Source organism: Perna viridis, chromosome 3, assembly GCF_037379345.1.
Source record: "Perna viridis isolate PV_CMFRI_1.1 ecotype Kerala chromosome 3, ASM3737934v1, whole genome shotgun sequence".
NCBI lineage: Eukaryota > Metazoa > Mollusca > Bivalvia > Mytilida > Mytilidae > Perna > Perna viridis.
Window position 1 is genome coordinate 44,499,563 of NC_142447.1, and position 16,102 is coordinate 44,515,664.

Below are 16,102 nucleotides of genomic sequence, written 5' to 3' on the forward strand. Positions count from 1 at the left end.
CAGTGTACAGCAGAAAGATGGAAAGTCCAAAGAGACAAGATATGAAATGCATTTCCTAGCAACATCAATGATAAACCATGAAGTAAAAATGTGGTATCAATAGATACTTCCTGTCTACATACCTCTTGACAACCAAAGGAAGACTCTGACCGACATTGTAACTAAAAATACCCATCACATCATTCAAATGCTGTAATAGAAAAAGAAATAATAAATGAAAAAATTTTAAGTTTAATGTTCTGTGGCAGCTATTCCAAGCATTTCAGGACAAGATTATTTAATCAATTAAGAAAGGTAGAGTTTGGATTTTTTAAATGTACTAGCTCATAAAAGCAACACCCCAGAGGAAGGCATATGCCATCCCACTTAGGCACTTAGGTATTCTGACTCCCAGTCAACCAGTGGTCACTTCTTCTCTTAAATATTGCATGCATGACAGAGAAGCAATTTCAGTGTTGTGTATGACTGACCCCTGGAACAAATAAACATAATCCAACAACGAAGGTCAGCCTACTACCACATGACCATTGAGGCAGTAAAATTTAGATAAACCTTTCTCCCTTCAGTTAAATGTAGAAAATACAATATGTATCACACATAAACCTGTATCAATACTCAACACTTAATGTTACAATAATTGTATGCAACGGTCTTGACAAGATACAAGTAGATGTACCAATATATAATGTATATACATGTAATGTGTATTTATCTGATACCATGCAAATTCCATTAAATGACCAATTGCTACCGGTTCCATGAATCAGGGGGAAAATAATGTAATAATCTTTTTATGATTTTTTGTTACCCTTTATTTCATACATGTTCTCACCTTTCTAGATGGTAGATAAACCAGAACACCATTGTGTTTCCCTTTCAGACTGGCCATTATATAGTCTTTCTTTATAACCACTATCTCTCCTTCTACATTGGTACCTGGCTTAATCTGGTAGACAAAATATATCTCATAAGTAATATGGTGTAATGTGTTAATTATATAGCATCATATTCATCATCGAAAGCAACAAAACATCACAATGAAATGCTCCAATACTCCACTACATGTACTTCAAATATTAGTTGAAAATTATGACACCACTATTAACAAATCAGAAATTAAAAAAAAGTTGTAAGCTTCCAATTCCAGGAAGAAAATAAAGTCTATGAATACATGTGCAAATAATGATTTATGAACAATATGACTTATAGGATAACTAACTGGAAAGAGTGAATAACCAAAAAATGACCATGAGTGCCGAAGAACACCTAGATTTAACAAGTGTGCAGAACTTGTCCAGCGCACAAGTTAAATCTTGATGCATTCTTGGCACAAGTGATTGAATTCTGGTTATTCACGATACCTAATTGATTATCCTATATAGTATGAAGATTTCCTCCATTATTCATTGCTACTTTCAATAATTAAAATTTTGTGAACAGCTGATTGATATTCGTATTGTGACGTTTTGGTGGGAGAAAATGTCAGAGTGAAATTACCAAATTTATTTCAAAGTGTGAATTATCAAAAATTTTTACACTGGAAACATTCAGTAAATCACTGCTATCTATATAATAAATACTAGTAATAATTTAATTAAAAATTTCCGTTTTCTATATTTATCATTGTTTACCTCTGTCGTCCCCTTTTTCTTGTCTTTAGTCACCCTACTCTTTACAGATGTAACTAGATGTTCAGACAACACAACTTCAACACAGTTATTGACAATATCCAGGGAAACAACCAGACACTCTACTTCATCATCTTCATTGTATTGTTTTTCTGCAGATGAAATAAATATCTTCTCAAAAGCTAGGTACTGCTATTACTCATACAAAGTATAATGACAGTTATGTCAAAGGTAGTCAAAACACTAGAAATACTGAGAGCAAGATCACAAAGAGAATACCCCAGCTTCAAATGTACTCAAATGTAGTTGTTTGTTGGGGTTTAACGTCCGAGCAGCAATATTTCAGCTATATTCAGACGATGAACATGAAATTGATGATAAAATGAACATGAAATGATGATGAAATGAAATAGGGATGGGACACAAGGACAATGGGGTCGACAAATTTTGATTGCCACTGGAAATAGGGAGAGGTGGGTAGGGTCGTGCAATTTAGCCTCCTGTGGCGGAGCCCTATGGTTCCTACTCCGGGAGAATACCACAGTAGGGTTCTTTAACGTGCGAGGAGCGTGGCATCTTTCCCAACAAGATGCACCACTATAGTTTGGGGTCAGGTTTTCCGTATTATAGCCTGACAACCCCAGCATGTAACACACCAGGGGTACCCCATTCCACCACCTGGGGCACACATCCCAGTTGCTCTGTGGGCAGAGCGCCCTAGCCCCCGGCTAGGGTTCTGAGCACTATTTAGTCCCCTTTTACGACAAGCTTAGTGCTGCTGCAGGCCTATTCTTTAAACATCCGGACCTGCACGGGGCTACTCAAATATAAAACCTTTAATTAGAATTTATCTCCTTCTGGAGTCATCCAACAGTAATTATATTACTTCATGCACATCTACATATCATACCCAACATTCTTTTAAAAGAACAACAAATTCCTTGAGTAGTTTAGGAAAAGTTGTGTTTACAAGGTTTAAACATGTAAAGTCATTAATTTGGAATATCTTCCCTTAGAGTCCTCTGACAGCAAGTGTGTTTCTTCAAACACATCTACATATAATGCCAAACCTTCCTATAAAATTAAATAAAAATCCTGAGAGTGGTGAAGGAGCAGTAGCACTTACAAGGTTTTAACATGTAAAACCCATGATTTGGACAATCTTCCTTTGAAGTCATCTGACATTAATTATATTCCTGCATGCATATCTACATATTATATCCAACTTTCCATTTAAACTTCATCAAAATCCTTTGAGGGTTTTAGGAGATGTTGTATTAATGAGGTTGTAACAAGTAAAACCCATGATTTGGATTGTCACCTTTTGGAATCCTCTCATCTAACAGTATTATGTTCCTTCATGCACATGTACATATCATATCCAACCTTTCGGTAAAATTTCATCAAAATCCCTTGGGTGGTTTAGGAAGAGTTGTGCTTACCAGCTTTTAACATGTTAAACCTTAATGGTCACACTTACGTCCAGGTCAAATGGCCACTACCTATGTAGTACCAAAAACACACTGAACCTAGACCTATGCATTGTAAGTGCATTATTAGTGTGAATTCTGATTAAAAATAGTCAAAATAAAGCTGAGAATATGTATTTTAAAACCATATATGTAATTTACTACAAAAGTGTATGAATATTGTTTACATGAGTGAGTAATTTGCCTCCGTGCTGTCATTTAGCAGAAAAGGTTAAAATGTGGATTTTCAGTATTATTTATTCAAGTAAATTTTGTGAAGAATTTCTACAATCATCATACCATTACCATAATGATTTTGAAAGCCTTATTTTCCCAGTTTTGCAATGGTATGCAACTTTAAGATGTAATTTGTCCTGGGAATTCACAGTGAAACTTTGAAAATTACTTTTTTAACATGTAAAGTAATGGAAATGTTAGAAGTGGTTAGTGAGACCAAAGGCTTTAATTTGAATTATCTCCCTTTGGAGACCATCAACAGTATTTATATACCTTCCTGCACATGTACATATGATACTCAACCTTACTATAAACTTTCATCAAAATCCCATGAGTGCTTTAGGAGGAGTTGTGCTTACAAGGTAAGTGGACAGACAGACAGATAGGTTGATTCCTATGTATGGTACCCACAAACTTTCTTTGCAAGGTGTATAATGGTACATTTAAAATTAAGCATGAATGATAGGATAAAGCAAGAATTGCTGTTGCTAGCAATTATGGATGTAATGAAATATAAGACATAGAAAAATATCCATACTTATTACTAATGAATGATGTAAATTCTGATTTTTAGTCTCAGATTTATTGTCTATATAAATTAAAAATCAAAATTCTTGAACGAGACCATAATAATCTGAAAATATCCCTCTATGACAGATGACTTGAAAACCTACCCTCCATATGTTCTTTGGTACACATTCCTCTGACTCCATTGGGGAGGTGTCCTAATATACCCACCTCACTGACATCATCTATTGTTAAAGTATATACATGTCCTTTCTTCACCTTCAGCAAGGGATTCTGATCTAAAAATAGAACAAAGACTTGTAAAAGTATGCCGCATAATGTTCTATCTTCAACTTCAGTAGAGTAGTAACATTTTAAAATAGAACAAACACTTTTTAAAGTATGCTAGACAATGTTCTGTCTTTATCTTCAGTGGGCAATTCCTATCTAAATAAATAATAAAAATTTTCTTGTGTCCCACCTTCACCTTAAGTAGGGATTTTTATCTAAAACTAGAATATCATGCTGGACACATGTCATATCTTTACCATTAGGGGCTTCTTGTCTAAAAATAGAATAAATACTTTAAAAGTATGCTTGACACATGTCCTGTCCTTGCCTCCGATAGGGGCTTCTCATCTTGAAATAGAATAGTATGCTGGAGTCTGCTGGACAAATGTCTTATCTTTACTTCATGTAAGGGATTCTTATCTTAAAATTTAAAAATGCTGGATATGCATGAATATGTTAGAACAAATTATGAACAATGACCTTCATGTCACTGAGGGAAATTTTGTATCTGCTACAACCAAACACTGAACTTAACATACTTACTTAAATTTAATGAAAATTTGACAAGGTGCATTTTTCATTTAAAGATTAATATGCTGTCAAAATTGTATTGAATGTGTGGATTTATGATTCAGATAAATTTGATAATTTTTCACTTTAAAAAAATAACCAAATTATTTTTAATTGACTTTAAAAAAAATAAGGGTTCTTCCTATAGAGAAAAAAAATCATTTTCAAAATGATTGAAAAACAAATCCATTTTTTTACTGTTTTAACCAATCTATATTTTGCACACAATCAAATAAACTCAAATACTTGATTAAATTATCAATACTCCTTTGTTTCTTTGTTATATATAGACCAATACATCATTATCAATTTATAATTCTTTTGATCTGTAATTATAAGTTAATTAACCCCATTGACCTTAAATTATTATCTGTAACCAAACCTTTGATCATGCTTTAAAAATACAAGCCTCTTTTATCTTACCTTTTAAGGGTGAGCACACTTCAGATACAAACATCAAGCTTATATTTACTCTGAGTAAAATGCAAAAATATAAATACAGGGTCACCACACCTTCTCATCAGATCATTCTGAATACCAAGTAAACACCACAGCAACCACTCTTTCAAATTTTTATACAATGGATCACTCTACTCTGGTATCCTATGCACAACAGCTTAAGACCCTACTTATTGCCCACGACCAAGCTGTAACTCAGCTCAGTTTGTTAGGTATGTTGGATAGATAATCTTACATATAATAAAGGACCAGTCATCAAAGTTAAATTACATATTAAAATTTTCACAAGTAATTAAAATACTCATCAGGAGAAAATTTCACTATGCAGGCAGATGATATAGGTCACATAAACACATGCATTATACTGTCAATATTATATATATACTTATTTTTCTCATCTTTTTCAGAATGTAGATTAGAACAGATAGACCAACAGTGTTTCAAGAGGGAACTCAATGGTAACTATAGCAACCAACTGGTCACCAGAAAATCCATTACCAAGGGTCTGACTAAATCTTACAACCAATACAGAGAGAAGAAATGGCATCAGATACAAGAGTTATCTTCCCTGATCACAAAGACTTCTGACTCACAACCTTCTTCCAGCAGTCCACAACAGAGTTCACCAAGGGGCAGACAACTTGACCAAGACCCAACAGTACAGTCATTGACAAAAGACTTCCGAGTGTATTCTAGAGACTGTTAATGTACATCTAAATTATTACATTCTAGTGCTCTTTGTCATGTTTCTGTTTTTAATTGTTGAATAATCATGTTTTGTGAAAATAAATAATATGAATAATATTACTCTGATTTATCTTATATGGTACATGTACTTCAAAATGATCAGTATGCAAATAAAAAACTTAGTAAATGGGAATTGTACTAGGATTTCCTGGGAAATGATGCATAACTTGATAACATTGAAATGATATCCTCCTCTGTGGTAAAAGCACCATACATCAGCCATGTGCAACATATTACATTTATTAGACACTGAAACAAATCAGTATGCAAAAATCATTAACTTGATCTTGATGTGGAAGTTCAAGGTTTAGGGCAACCAACTATGGTACATAATAAATCGTCTTAAGCTGATCTGCCATCAGTCCAAATAACCATAGCATACACCAAAAGACAAAAAGCTGACAGACCCAACACAAATTTGTATGTGAAAATCATTTATTTGGTCACTAATCACTAGGGCAATAGTCACTAACAATAGTCACTAACCATGGTTCATGACACACTGTCTTGAGCTGATCTATCCATATGCCAAATACAAAAATACAAAAAAGTTACAGCCTAGACACGATTTGATACAGACCTAGATAGACAGACTACAGAGCATTTGCCACTTTTCTTTGTTGTGCCCTTATAACAGGTCAATCCAAGGCTATTAAAAATAAATAATAAAAAAACTAAAATTACTCAGTACAATTCATTGGATTGAAACAGAATTCACTCTTTCCATTGATAATTTTTAATGTGAAAGACATCATTAAGAAAGAATATATCTGACCTGTCAACATGCTCCTCATTTTAAGCCAAGCTTACTATACAAACCTAAATTTTGTTTGTTCTATTTCCAGGTATCCATTCATAAAATGGAGTTGGTAAAAATGACTGTTGTACAACACAATTTATAATATATCCAACTTATGGTAATAACACTGAAATGAAGAACTTATCTAATATATTTTTGGTCATATATATGTATATGACAGGTCATGTGAAATTCATTTTGGTGGATAGCAAGCCTGATCATCTATCACTTCTTTCAATCTGAGCCCATAGTCAGATCTCTATTCACTTGGCAACAAAATAGCGACCACTAACTTTTCAACAGAATTAAGCTCAAATAATAGAAAGTTTGAGTTTGGAATAACATTACTTAAGGATCTTTTAAGTTGTAAACATGATCAAATGTATAGGGGTAAATGAAAGAACTCAAATATAAATATTAATTCATTTAATAACTTGACAAATTAATGCCTCAGCACACCACACTCACAACTGTTTAATTGACTACCCTAGAAACATATTTGTGTCAGGGAAACACAGATGATGCCCCAGCATATAAAAAAATTGATTTTTGGTAAATTCACAGCAGATTCTATGTAACACTGTCATTTGCAGATAATTTTTGTAGTATCACAGCTGTAGCATGAGAAGGGAAACATCATGTAACAAAATCCAGCCTGTTCAAAAGGGCTTTCCATCTGTCCCTTTTGGTTTGCCACATTGGTTGCATTGATCCATGACTGAAATCCAAGATCCTGTCTTTCTTTTTCAAATGTTCTTTTCCAGGTTTCTTAAGGCTGGCCTCTCTTTCTTTTACAATCTGGTGTCCATGTGATGGCTATCTTCATATGCCTGGTGTTGTCTATCCTTAATACATGACACAAATTTCCAATTTCTCCGTTTGATGGTTACAGTTATCTTTTACATTTCTGCTCTTCTCATCTCCTTATTTGTAACCTTCTGATTTTTAATATGTTCCTCCAGGACTTATGCAGGAAAGTGACCATCATGTTTTCATCATATTTCCTCATACATGAAAGATGGATAGGATGTTGGAATTAAATAGATGGAGTTTAGTTCTTCTGAGATTTGACTGTTGTTCTAAATAGGATTTAATTTGTAGTAGGTTGATCTTGCAAGACCAATCCTTCTTCTGATGTCATTTTAATACAAACTTGGCTTTTTTTTGTGTCAGAAAATAATTTGTTATTGGTGCAAAAATATGTGATAGATATTTCAATACATAGCCTAATTTATACTGCCTTGTTATCATCCTTTCCTGCATGAGGATTATTTGATGGTTTTTTTTTTCAATCTTAAAATAATTTAAAAAAACTTTGTAAAAAAATATGTTAACTTTGTTAATATTTTGTATATTCTACCAAATTATAAATACTCCTTTGTTTTCTTTTTTATAAATGGATCAAAAGATGATTATCAATTAATAAATCTTTTGATCAGTAATTATTAACAGATTAATGCTTTTGATCAGTAATTATTAAATGATTAATGCTTTTGATCTGTAATTATTAATTGATTAATGCTTTTGATCTGTAATTATCAACAGATTAATGCTTTTGATCTGTAATTATTAACAGATTAATGCTTTTGATCTGTAATTATAAGTTAATTAACCCCATTGATCTTAAATTATTATCTGTAATCAAACCTTTGATCATGCTTTAAAAATACAAGCCTCTTTTATCTTACCTTTTAAGGGTGAGCACACTTCAGATACAAACATCAAGCTTATATTTACTCTGAGTAAAATGCAAAAATATAAATACAGGGTCACCACACTTTCACATAAGATCATTCTGAATACCAAGTAAACACCATAGCAACCACTCTTTGAAACACTTATACAATGGATCACTCTATTCTGGTATCCTATGCCCAGCGGCTTAAGACCCTACTTATTGCCCACGACCAAGCTGTAACTCAGCTCAGTTTGTTAGGTATGTTGAACAGATAATGTTACATATACTATTAAATTACCAATCTTCAAAATTAAAATATATATTAAAATTTTCACAAGTTATTAAAATACATTTTGTAATAAAATAAATTTCAACATGCAGGCAGAAGATATAGGTCACATAAACACATGCATTATACTGTCAATATTATATATATACTTATTTTTCTCATCTTTTTCAGAATGTAGATTAGAACAGATAGACCAACAGTGTTTCAAGAGGGAACTCAATGGTAACTATAGCAACCAACTGGTCACCAGAAAATCCATTACCAAGGGTCTGACTAAATCTTACAACCAATACAGAGAGAAGAAATGGCATCAGATACAAGAGTTATCTTCCCTGATCACAAAGACTTCTGACTCACAACCTTCTTCCAGCAGTCCACAACAGAGTTCACCAAGGGGCAGACAACTTGACCAAGACCCAACAGTACAGTCATTGACAGAAGACTTCCGAGTGTATTCTAGAGACTGTTGATGTCAATCTAAATTATTACATTCTAGTGCTCTGTGACATGTATCTGTTTTTCATTGTTGAATAATTATGTTTTGTCAAAATAAATAATATGAATAATATTACTCTGAGTTATTTTATATGGTACTTCAAAATGATCAGTATGCAATGATTAACAAATAAAAAACTCGACCAAGACCCACAGCACAGTCATTGACAGAAGATGTGTGCTTTCTAGAGACTATTTTTACCAAATTTTTACAATGTACTGCTTGTCATTTTTAAATTAAATAATACGAAAAATTGTGATAGTCATTATATATTATTCTTCAATATTACCATTATACACAGGTCTACAAATCTTACTACCTGGCACTGTATGTAACAGAGAATAGATACTTTCCTGATTTATAACCTTCCATTTAATGGTACATACACCAAAAATTGTTCATTTACATATATGTCAAAAACAAAAACAAAAAGTATCTTTTTGAATATAATTTTGACTATGTCTATGGGGTACAGAGGTATGTATATGATGCACCCTTATATACAAGTGAAGTCCTAAAACAACAGAAATATGGGAAACTATCTAGAACCACAGGGCATTAAAAGTTTTCTTCAAATATACAAACCTAATTTCTGTAAGAATAATGAGAGCGGTTTAAGTTTCAGACCCATTCATATAAAGGACCTTTGTTGAAGCTTTGTCCCCCTAATCATGAAGTTTCTATACTTTCTTGTTTTAAATAAAAGAAAGAAGCAAATGATTCATAAACGTAATTACCTTTCTCAGTTTTCTTCATTTTTTTATAAATCAAATCCATTTCATTCAGATAACTCAAAAGAATGTCTAAGCCAATATCTGTATTTCCCTTATAACAATCCCTCATCCTTAGACTGACTAGAAAACGTTTCTTTTCCTTGTCAATGTCTGTTATTGTGGCTAAAACAGCTTGATCAGGTTTATATATTTCATTAAGGTCTTCTACTGGCAAGTCAGTGGCATACTATGGAAAATAAAACAAGAACACTACAATAATACAATAATATTTAATATTTCCTTAAAAAACAAATGGTTAATTAATTTTTGGTTTTATTCTGCAGCAAAAAAAACCTTGCATTGTTTATAATTTTACCAGAAATACAATCATTTCTTATAAATCATTGACCCACATATTTCAATACCTAACAAAATGTCTACTTTTTTCTATAACAGAAAATAAATGAAACCACAGTATTACCTTATTAGGTGATAATCCAATCAGCTGACCAGCTAGCTGTACAAACACACCATAGGACATTATATTTCTCACTGTACCAGGAATCATCATACCAACCTATCAAATAAATCTTAAATCTGGATTGATATTATCTGACACTGGTTACAGTAGTTTGTATAGAATGTATGTTATACATGGAATTTTATACGTATGCATAAAGAGTTGATGCAATGTTTTCCAAAAGCATATTAATTAATTAATACTAAGTAACACTTTACTGTTAACATATATGTTAACCCAAATCTTTTACATTTAGTAATAGAATTGCAATTTATATTGCATTGAAGAACCTTAGTGAGCGCACTCACATACCACAAGCGTCGCCATGTTGGACACTCAAGTAAATTTGTTTGTAAGAGAAATACATGTAGAAGGACCTGATAAAAAGAGGAATACAAATGTTTTTTAGGCTTTAGACCTTTATCTTCTAACTAAATTCTACTACTCAGAATGGTAGTTTCAAACTCCAGACTGTGATTTCTTTGAATTTTAGTTAATCCTAAGTAAATATCATCACAGCAGAACAAAACGTACACTTGACCTGTAACTTACCATGGTGAAGTTACATACCAAAAATCATGTCATAATCTGCAAGTGTTTAGGAAAAAAAGTCTGAAAAACGGTTATTTCTGTGAATTGTGCTAAGTTCAAGGCCCGTAAATTCAGTAAAAATCATCGGAGCACAACAAAATGTAAACCTGACCTGTTACTTATCATGATGAACTTATATACCAAAAATCATATCAATATCTGCAAGCATTAAGGAAAAAAGTCTGGAAAACTGTTATTTCTGTGAATTTGCTAAGTTCAAGGCCCATAATTTCGGTAAAAATCATCGGAGCGGAATGAAAGGTAAACCTGACCTGTAGCTTATCATGGTTAACTTATGTAACAAAAATCATGTAAACATCTGCAAGCGTTTAGAAAAAAAAATCTGGAAAACTGAAGATAGACTGACGGACGGACAGACGGGTCAAAAACATTATACCCTGCACAACTTTGTTGGGTGGGATATAATAAATAACAACCTCTAAATCATCCAGTAGCTGTGAAATGCACAACATTCTATTTTATTAATTTTAACATTGTATGCATATTTAAATCTAACATTCCACGGTTTGATCATAGAGGAAGCATATGCCCAATGTAGTCTATTTAATATGGGATCATGCAAATTATATTTTCCCATATGTGAAAGTTTATGTCTATGCCTTCAAACCTAAAAAGTACCAGTAGTTGTCAAGCTGGCCACAATCTGTTAAATTTAGTTTTGGGCAAGTATTATACATGTATATCCCTGCCCATTTAAAAAGAGTGCAAATAAATAATTAAAGACATTGCTGTAATTTGTCTACAATCATGACACTCTTTTACAACCAATCTGCTGAACAAAAAAGCATTGACTATTGGGACATTTTAAACTGACCAGTTGCTATTGTAATACTCATATGTGAAAATGTTTCTAACCATCACCTGCTAATTTTAAATCTGAAGCACCTCACTAGATTATTCTACAGTTTATTGGTCAAGGGAGTTCAAATATGACCAACCAAATTCATCATTAGATTGATAACGAAGGAGCATCATGGTAGTAAAAAGATCATAGTAAATTTTATCTCCACTCACTTTGATTTCATCTATGGTTGTAGCAATATCATGTTCCTTGCCATACTCCACCATAGTTTTCCTAGATGACAGTATCTAGTCATGTCAAGGGTATAATTTATATTAAAAATAGACTAAATAGATAAACAGTATAAACAAACTTGTATGTTGAATAAGTTAATGTTCATTAAGAGGCATCATCTAAAAAAATACTAGCTGTTACACAAATTCCCATCAGGTTAAAGCCCTTACATCTGCATTTTTGTTATTAAAGTTTTTTGTTTTCTTTTGTGGTTTTTGTATGGTGGATGTCAATTGTCCACCTGAATTTGAGATTGAATTCTTAATCTGAATAATGGAGGAATTCAATATAATTTCCCCACAAATAATAGTAAAATTACAGCTATGGTAAACATGTTTACATCTCACAACTTAATATATACAAAAGTTACTTTTCTTGGAAACTACAAACAAATGTGGCAAAAATAAATCCACATTTTTTTTCTATTAAAAGGATACAGGCATTTTTGTCTTGGTCCAACACAGAGCTTGACTTATACTGTCTCCTGGTTTGTAACTGTTCAGCAGTAAATGGTTAGTTTCCATGGAATCAGTCAGATGCTTTAATGGTAAGAAACATGGTTTCCCTGAGGGTAGCTTAACATCAAGACCAGTTTCGGTTACCTTTGTTACTTCACACTGGGAAATCTGAAACAAGAATATTTATTGTACAGAGTTTTTTTTTTTCAAAGATTCTCCACACCATGTTACCAAAACCTGTGGAGTAAAATAAAATAGTTTAATAACGCCAGAGATTAAGGGCAAAATCAAATAAGTGAAAGAATCTTTTAATAGCATAATTAAACAAAGAATTGTTCATTCCCTTTGACAATTTGACTGCTTCCAGTTTTTACTTGAAAATTAAAAGTTAATAATGCAAACTTTCTCTTTCCACAATATTACATTTACAGTATTTAATCAAGATTGAACAGATCTAACATTCTTTCAAACACTTATAAATGTACATAGAACAGTGTTTAATAATTTCTAACCTGTTTGATAATGAATAAATTCTGAATCTTACCTCTCCTATTTTCATGCTATCCTCACTATCATCTTCCTTCGTGCCAAACGACTTTTTTGGATCAATCTAAACGTATAACACATTTTGACATAGTAATTATAGAAAACTGTCTTGGTTTTTTTCCCACATTGTGCCACTTTTCATTTATGAAACTAAAATTATGTCATTAGACTAATCATTAAACAAATTCTATTACATCTCAACACCTTGTTGTTTTTCACATAACATTCTGCATTTTAAATTTCAAAACCTTTATATTTTCTGCTTTTGACAACCTCATATCTGTTCTACATGTAATTTTTAACATAGAATCTACAAACTGATAATACTTACCCAGAAAGACAGGACAATTTTTCTTGTATCATCATCAACAGACACAATTCTGGCTTTTACAACTTGTCCCAAGAAAAACACCTTTTCTGGGAACTCAATGTTTTCTTTACTGAGAAATCTTCTTGGAACCCAGCCCTGTAATAAAAGTTATACTAAGAGTTCATACTCTTTTTATCATTAAATTTTTCCTTCCTTTTTGTTTAACTAAATTATTTGCTTTGTAAAATATGATTATGTGTATCCTTTTATATACAAGGTATGTATTCCTACCTTCATTTCTCCATAGAAAGCAACTAGAACACCATTTTGGTTGATTTTGGCAATAAATCCTTCAGCTTCAAGTCCAGATTCTACCTGGTCAAACTCCGATAGTAAAGGTAACTTGGTATTCATTAACATCTGTTTGTGGGTCAAAATAACTCTCTTTTTCTTCTCATCTACTTTCAAAACCTGAAAAATTACACAAACAACATTGCTATATGTCTCCTGCTTGTGGTAAAACTACTAAGTGTCTATCATCACGAGGTGTGAACTTGGTTAGAAAGACGGTAGTATTCAAATGTCTATCATCACGAGGTGTGAACTTGGTTAGAAAGACGGTAGTATTCAAATGTCTATCATCACGAGGTGTGAACTTGGTTAGAAAGACGGTAGTATTCAAGTGTCTATCATCACGAGGTGTGAACTTGGTTAGAAAGACAGTAGTATTCAAATGTCTATCATCACGAGGTGTGAACTTGGTTAGAAAGACGGTAGTATTCAAGTGTTACTTATACTAGTCAATGATGATGAAAATATAAATTATTAAAATTTATCTGTTTCCATTAGTTTGGAAGTGATCAAGTGGCATTTAATACTTGACGGTATGATAAACACTTGTCAATACATTTATAACGTGACACAGACTGATTTTCCTGTCATTGTCATCATGAGATAAGTGATGTGACGAATTACAAATTAACAAATTATATCTCATCTACTTCTCCCTTATTTTGATTTTTACTCACTGTAAACAAAATGATTTGTAGCCATAGCAATAAACAAAGCCATACCCTGCATTTGAGTTTCTTCCCTATTGTAAACATTTTTGTAATCTTTTTGTTGAATGTAGAGTTGGCAAGATGTAGATTAGGTATAAAACCCTGTATCTTGTTAGAAACATCAACTCTTACTCCCTTCTCTACAACTGAGTTCACTATGCACTGCAAATATATATATAAAAAAAAAACCTGAATCATGATTTTGCAAAATATTGAAGACAAAATCTTCGTTAGAAAAAACACACGCAATAAAAAACATTACTACAAGCTTAAATTGGCATAAAAATTATTTTAAATATTTGCTGAATGTTTGTCTGTCAAGGTTGTGATTCAACCAAAGTGTCAAGCTTACCTTTAAAAGTGACTTTTAATTAAATCAGTTATTGATTATTTAAAGTTAGTTGACCATAATTTACCTCAACAATACCACCTGGTTTGATGTCATCTATGGACAGGTATTTCTGGTCAAGTATACTCCTACAAAGAAATGACATCTAGAATCAAAACAGACAAAAAACATAGTGAGAAGACCATAGAGAATTTCATTGCCGACAAATATAGAGGATATTTATTTTAAAAAGTAAAAGTACATGTACAATTACACAGGGCTAAACTTGTACAAAGAAAATCTTTTAAATGAATCATTTCTTTACCTAGATTCTACTCATTGACTCCAGAAGTCTTAAAAACCTAGTTTGTCAAAACAGACCAAATATCTAAATGTCAATACAGACCAAGCAAGGACAGCATTAAAAATTTTCTTCAAATTAACTCTCCAAAGAGTCAGCAATCAGCTGATTACATTACTACAACACTTACTTCTTTAACGTAATGCTGACTAAGTTATCTATGTGCTGGAAATCCATCACTCGGCATCTACAGAAAATAAACAATTATTATTAATTATTTAACAATAAGTTATTTGGTAACCTTTACATTAAGACTATATTTTGTTATAATAGTTCAATAATCTAAACTTCTTGAAATTACTTGACTTTCCAGCTAATTATAGGTATATAGAAGGATATTGTATACTTCTATACATGAAATCTTCCTTGAAAGTAGTTTGTCAAATACCTGTTAATAACGCCCCCCCCCCCCTTTATTAAGGAGGACGACTCTCTCATTTTGTCCTAAGCTCCTCCTCTTTTAGAGGAAAACTCCCTATTCTCCACTGAAATTCTTTGTAAAATTTTAAATCATAAATTTTTTTGTCTTTAGTTTAAATATGATACAAATCCCTCTTAGAGAAGCTGGAAAAAGTGATATCTAGTAAGACTTCAATTGGAATGATGTCATTATGTTATAAGTACCCTTAATAATAAACAGTGCTTTGTTCTCAAGTCCATGTATAAGTTAAAATGGTGCACATTTTAAAGGGTATTTTAGTTTTTTTAACACGTTAGGGTAGGCAGGAACAACCCCACAAAAATCTATACATAATCCGATCTACAAAAATGTTCACTTTTTTACATCAATATTTTTATTTGTTATGTTTAACCAATTTAAACTTGAAGTGCTACAAAATTATACCTATGTTTTGTTCCTTTCCTGTAATCCCTGTCAGAAACTGTATCATCACTCAGATTGTGAACCTAGGAAAAATTTAAATCCTTGCATTTTGTTTTTAAAAGATT

The 16,102-nt window shown here is 32.2% G+C and overlaps 3 protein-coding genes across 5 annotated transcripts in view; 2 read left to right on the forward strand and 1 right to left on the reverse strand.

Moving 5' to 3' along the window:
* The window catches only part of LOC148622414 (protein RRP5 homolog), a 39,811-nt gene that overhangs the window by 12,045 nt on the left and 11,664 nt on the right, over nucleotides 1-16,102 (reverse strand). For all 3 annotated transcript variants that reach the window (XM_088572307.1, XM_088572308.1, XM_088572309.1), the window contains exons 11-25: nucleotides 15,999-16,060; nucleotides 15,285-15,341; nucleotides 14,882-14,942; nucleotides 14,478-14,627; nucleotides 13,696-13,875; nucleotides 13,426-13,560; nucleotides 13,093-13,158; nucleotides 12,528-12,716; nucleotides 12,030-12,104; nucleotides 10,365-10,460; nucleotides 9,908-10,130; nucleotides 4,009-4,140; nucleotides 1,632-1,780; nucleotides 833-946; nucleotides 123-190 (exon numbers count right to left, since the gene is read on the reverse strand). In XM_088572307.1, coding sequence (XP_088428433.1) covers nucleotides 123-190; nucleotides 833-946; nucleotides 1,632-1,780; nucleotides 4,009-4,140; nucleotides 9,908-10,130; nucleotides 10,365-10,460; nucleotides 12,030-12,104; nucleotides 12,528-12,716; nucleotides 13,093-13,158; nucleotides 13,426-13,560; nucleotides 13,696-13,875; nucleotides 14,478-14,627; nucleotides 14,882-14,942; nucleotides 15,285-15,341; nucleotides 15,999-16,060 — 1,757 coding nt within the window. The remainder of the gene's footprint in view (nucleotides 1-122; nucleotides 191-832; nucleotides 947-1,631; nucleotides 1,781-4,008; nucleotides 4,141-9,907; nucleotides 10,131-10,364; nucleotides 10,461-12,029; nucleotides 12,105-12,527; nucleotides 12,717-13,092; nucleotides 13,159-13,425; nucleotides 13,561-13,695; nucleotides 13,876-14,477; nucleotides 14,628-14,881; nucleotides 14,943-15,284; nucleotides 15,342-15,998; nucleotides 16,061-16,102) is intronic.
* Nucleotides 5,280-5,867, forward strand: LOC148622415 (uncharacterized). The gene is made up of 2 exons (XM_088572316.1): nucleotides 5,280-5,373; nucleotides 5,569-5,867. The coding sequence occupies exons 1-2, from the start codon at nucleotides 5,283-5,285 to the stop codon at nucleotides 5,865-5,867; spliced, it is 390 nt and encodes a 129-aa protein (XP_088428442.1). The 5' UTR covers nucleotides 5,280-5,282.
* LOC148622416 (uncharacterized) lies at nucleotides 8,553-9,144 on the forward strand. The gene is made up of 2 exons (XM_088573854.1): nucleotides 8,553-8,643; nucleotides 8,846-9,144. The coding sequence occupies exons 1-2, from the start codon at nucleotides 8,553-8,555 to the stop codon at nucleotides 9,142-9,144; spliced, it is 390 nt and encodes a 129-aa protein (XP_088429980.1).

Excerpts from the sequence above, each read along its gene's own strand:
- LOC148622415 (XM_088572316.1), top strand. The coding sequence starts at position 5,283 with ATGGATCACTCTACTCTGGTATCCTATGCACAACAGCTTAAGACCCTA. Across the intron at positions 5,374-5,568 it reads AACTCAGCTCAGTTTGTTAG|AATGTAGATTAGAACAGATA; the intron begins GTATGTTGGATA and ends CATCTTTTTCAG.
- LOC148622416 (XM_088573854.1), top strand. The coding sequence starts at position 8,553 with ATGGATCACTCTATTCTGGTATCCTATGCCCAGCGGCTTAAGACCCTA. Across the intron at positions 8,644-8,845 it reads AACTCAGCTCAGTTTGTTAG|AATGTAGATTAGAACAGATA; the intron begins GTATGTTGAACA and ends CATCTTTTTCAG.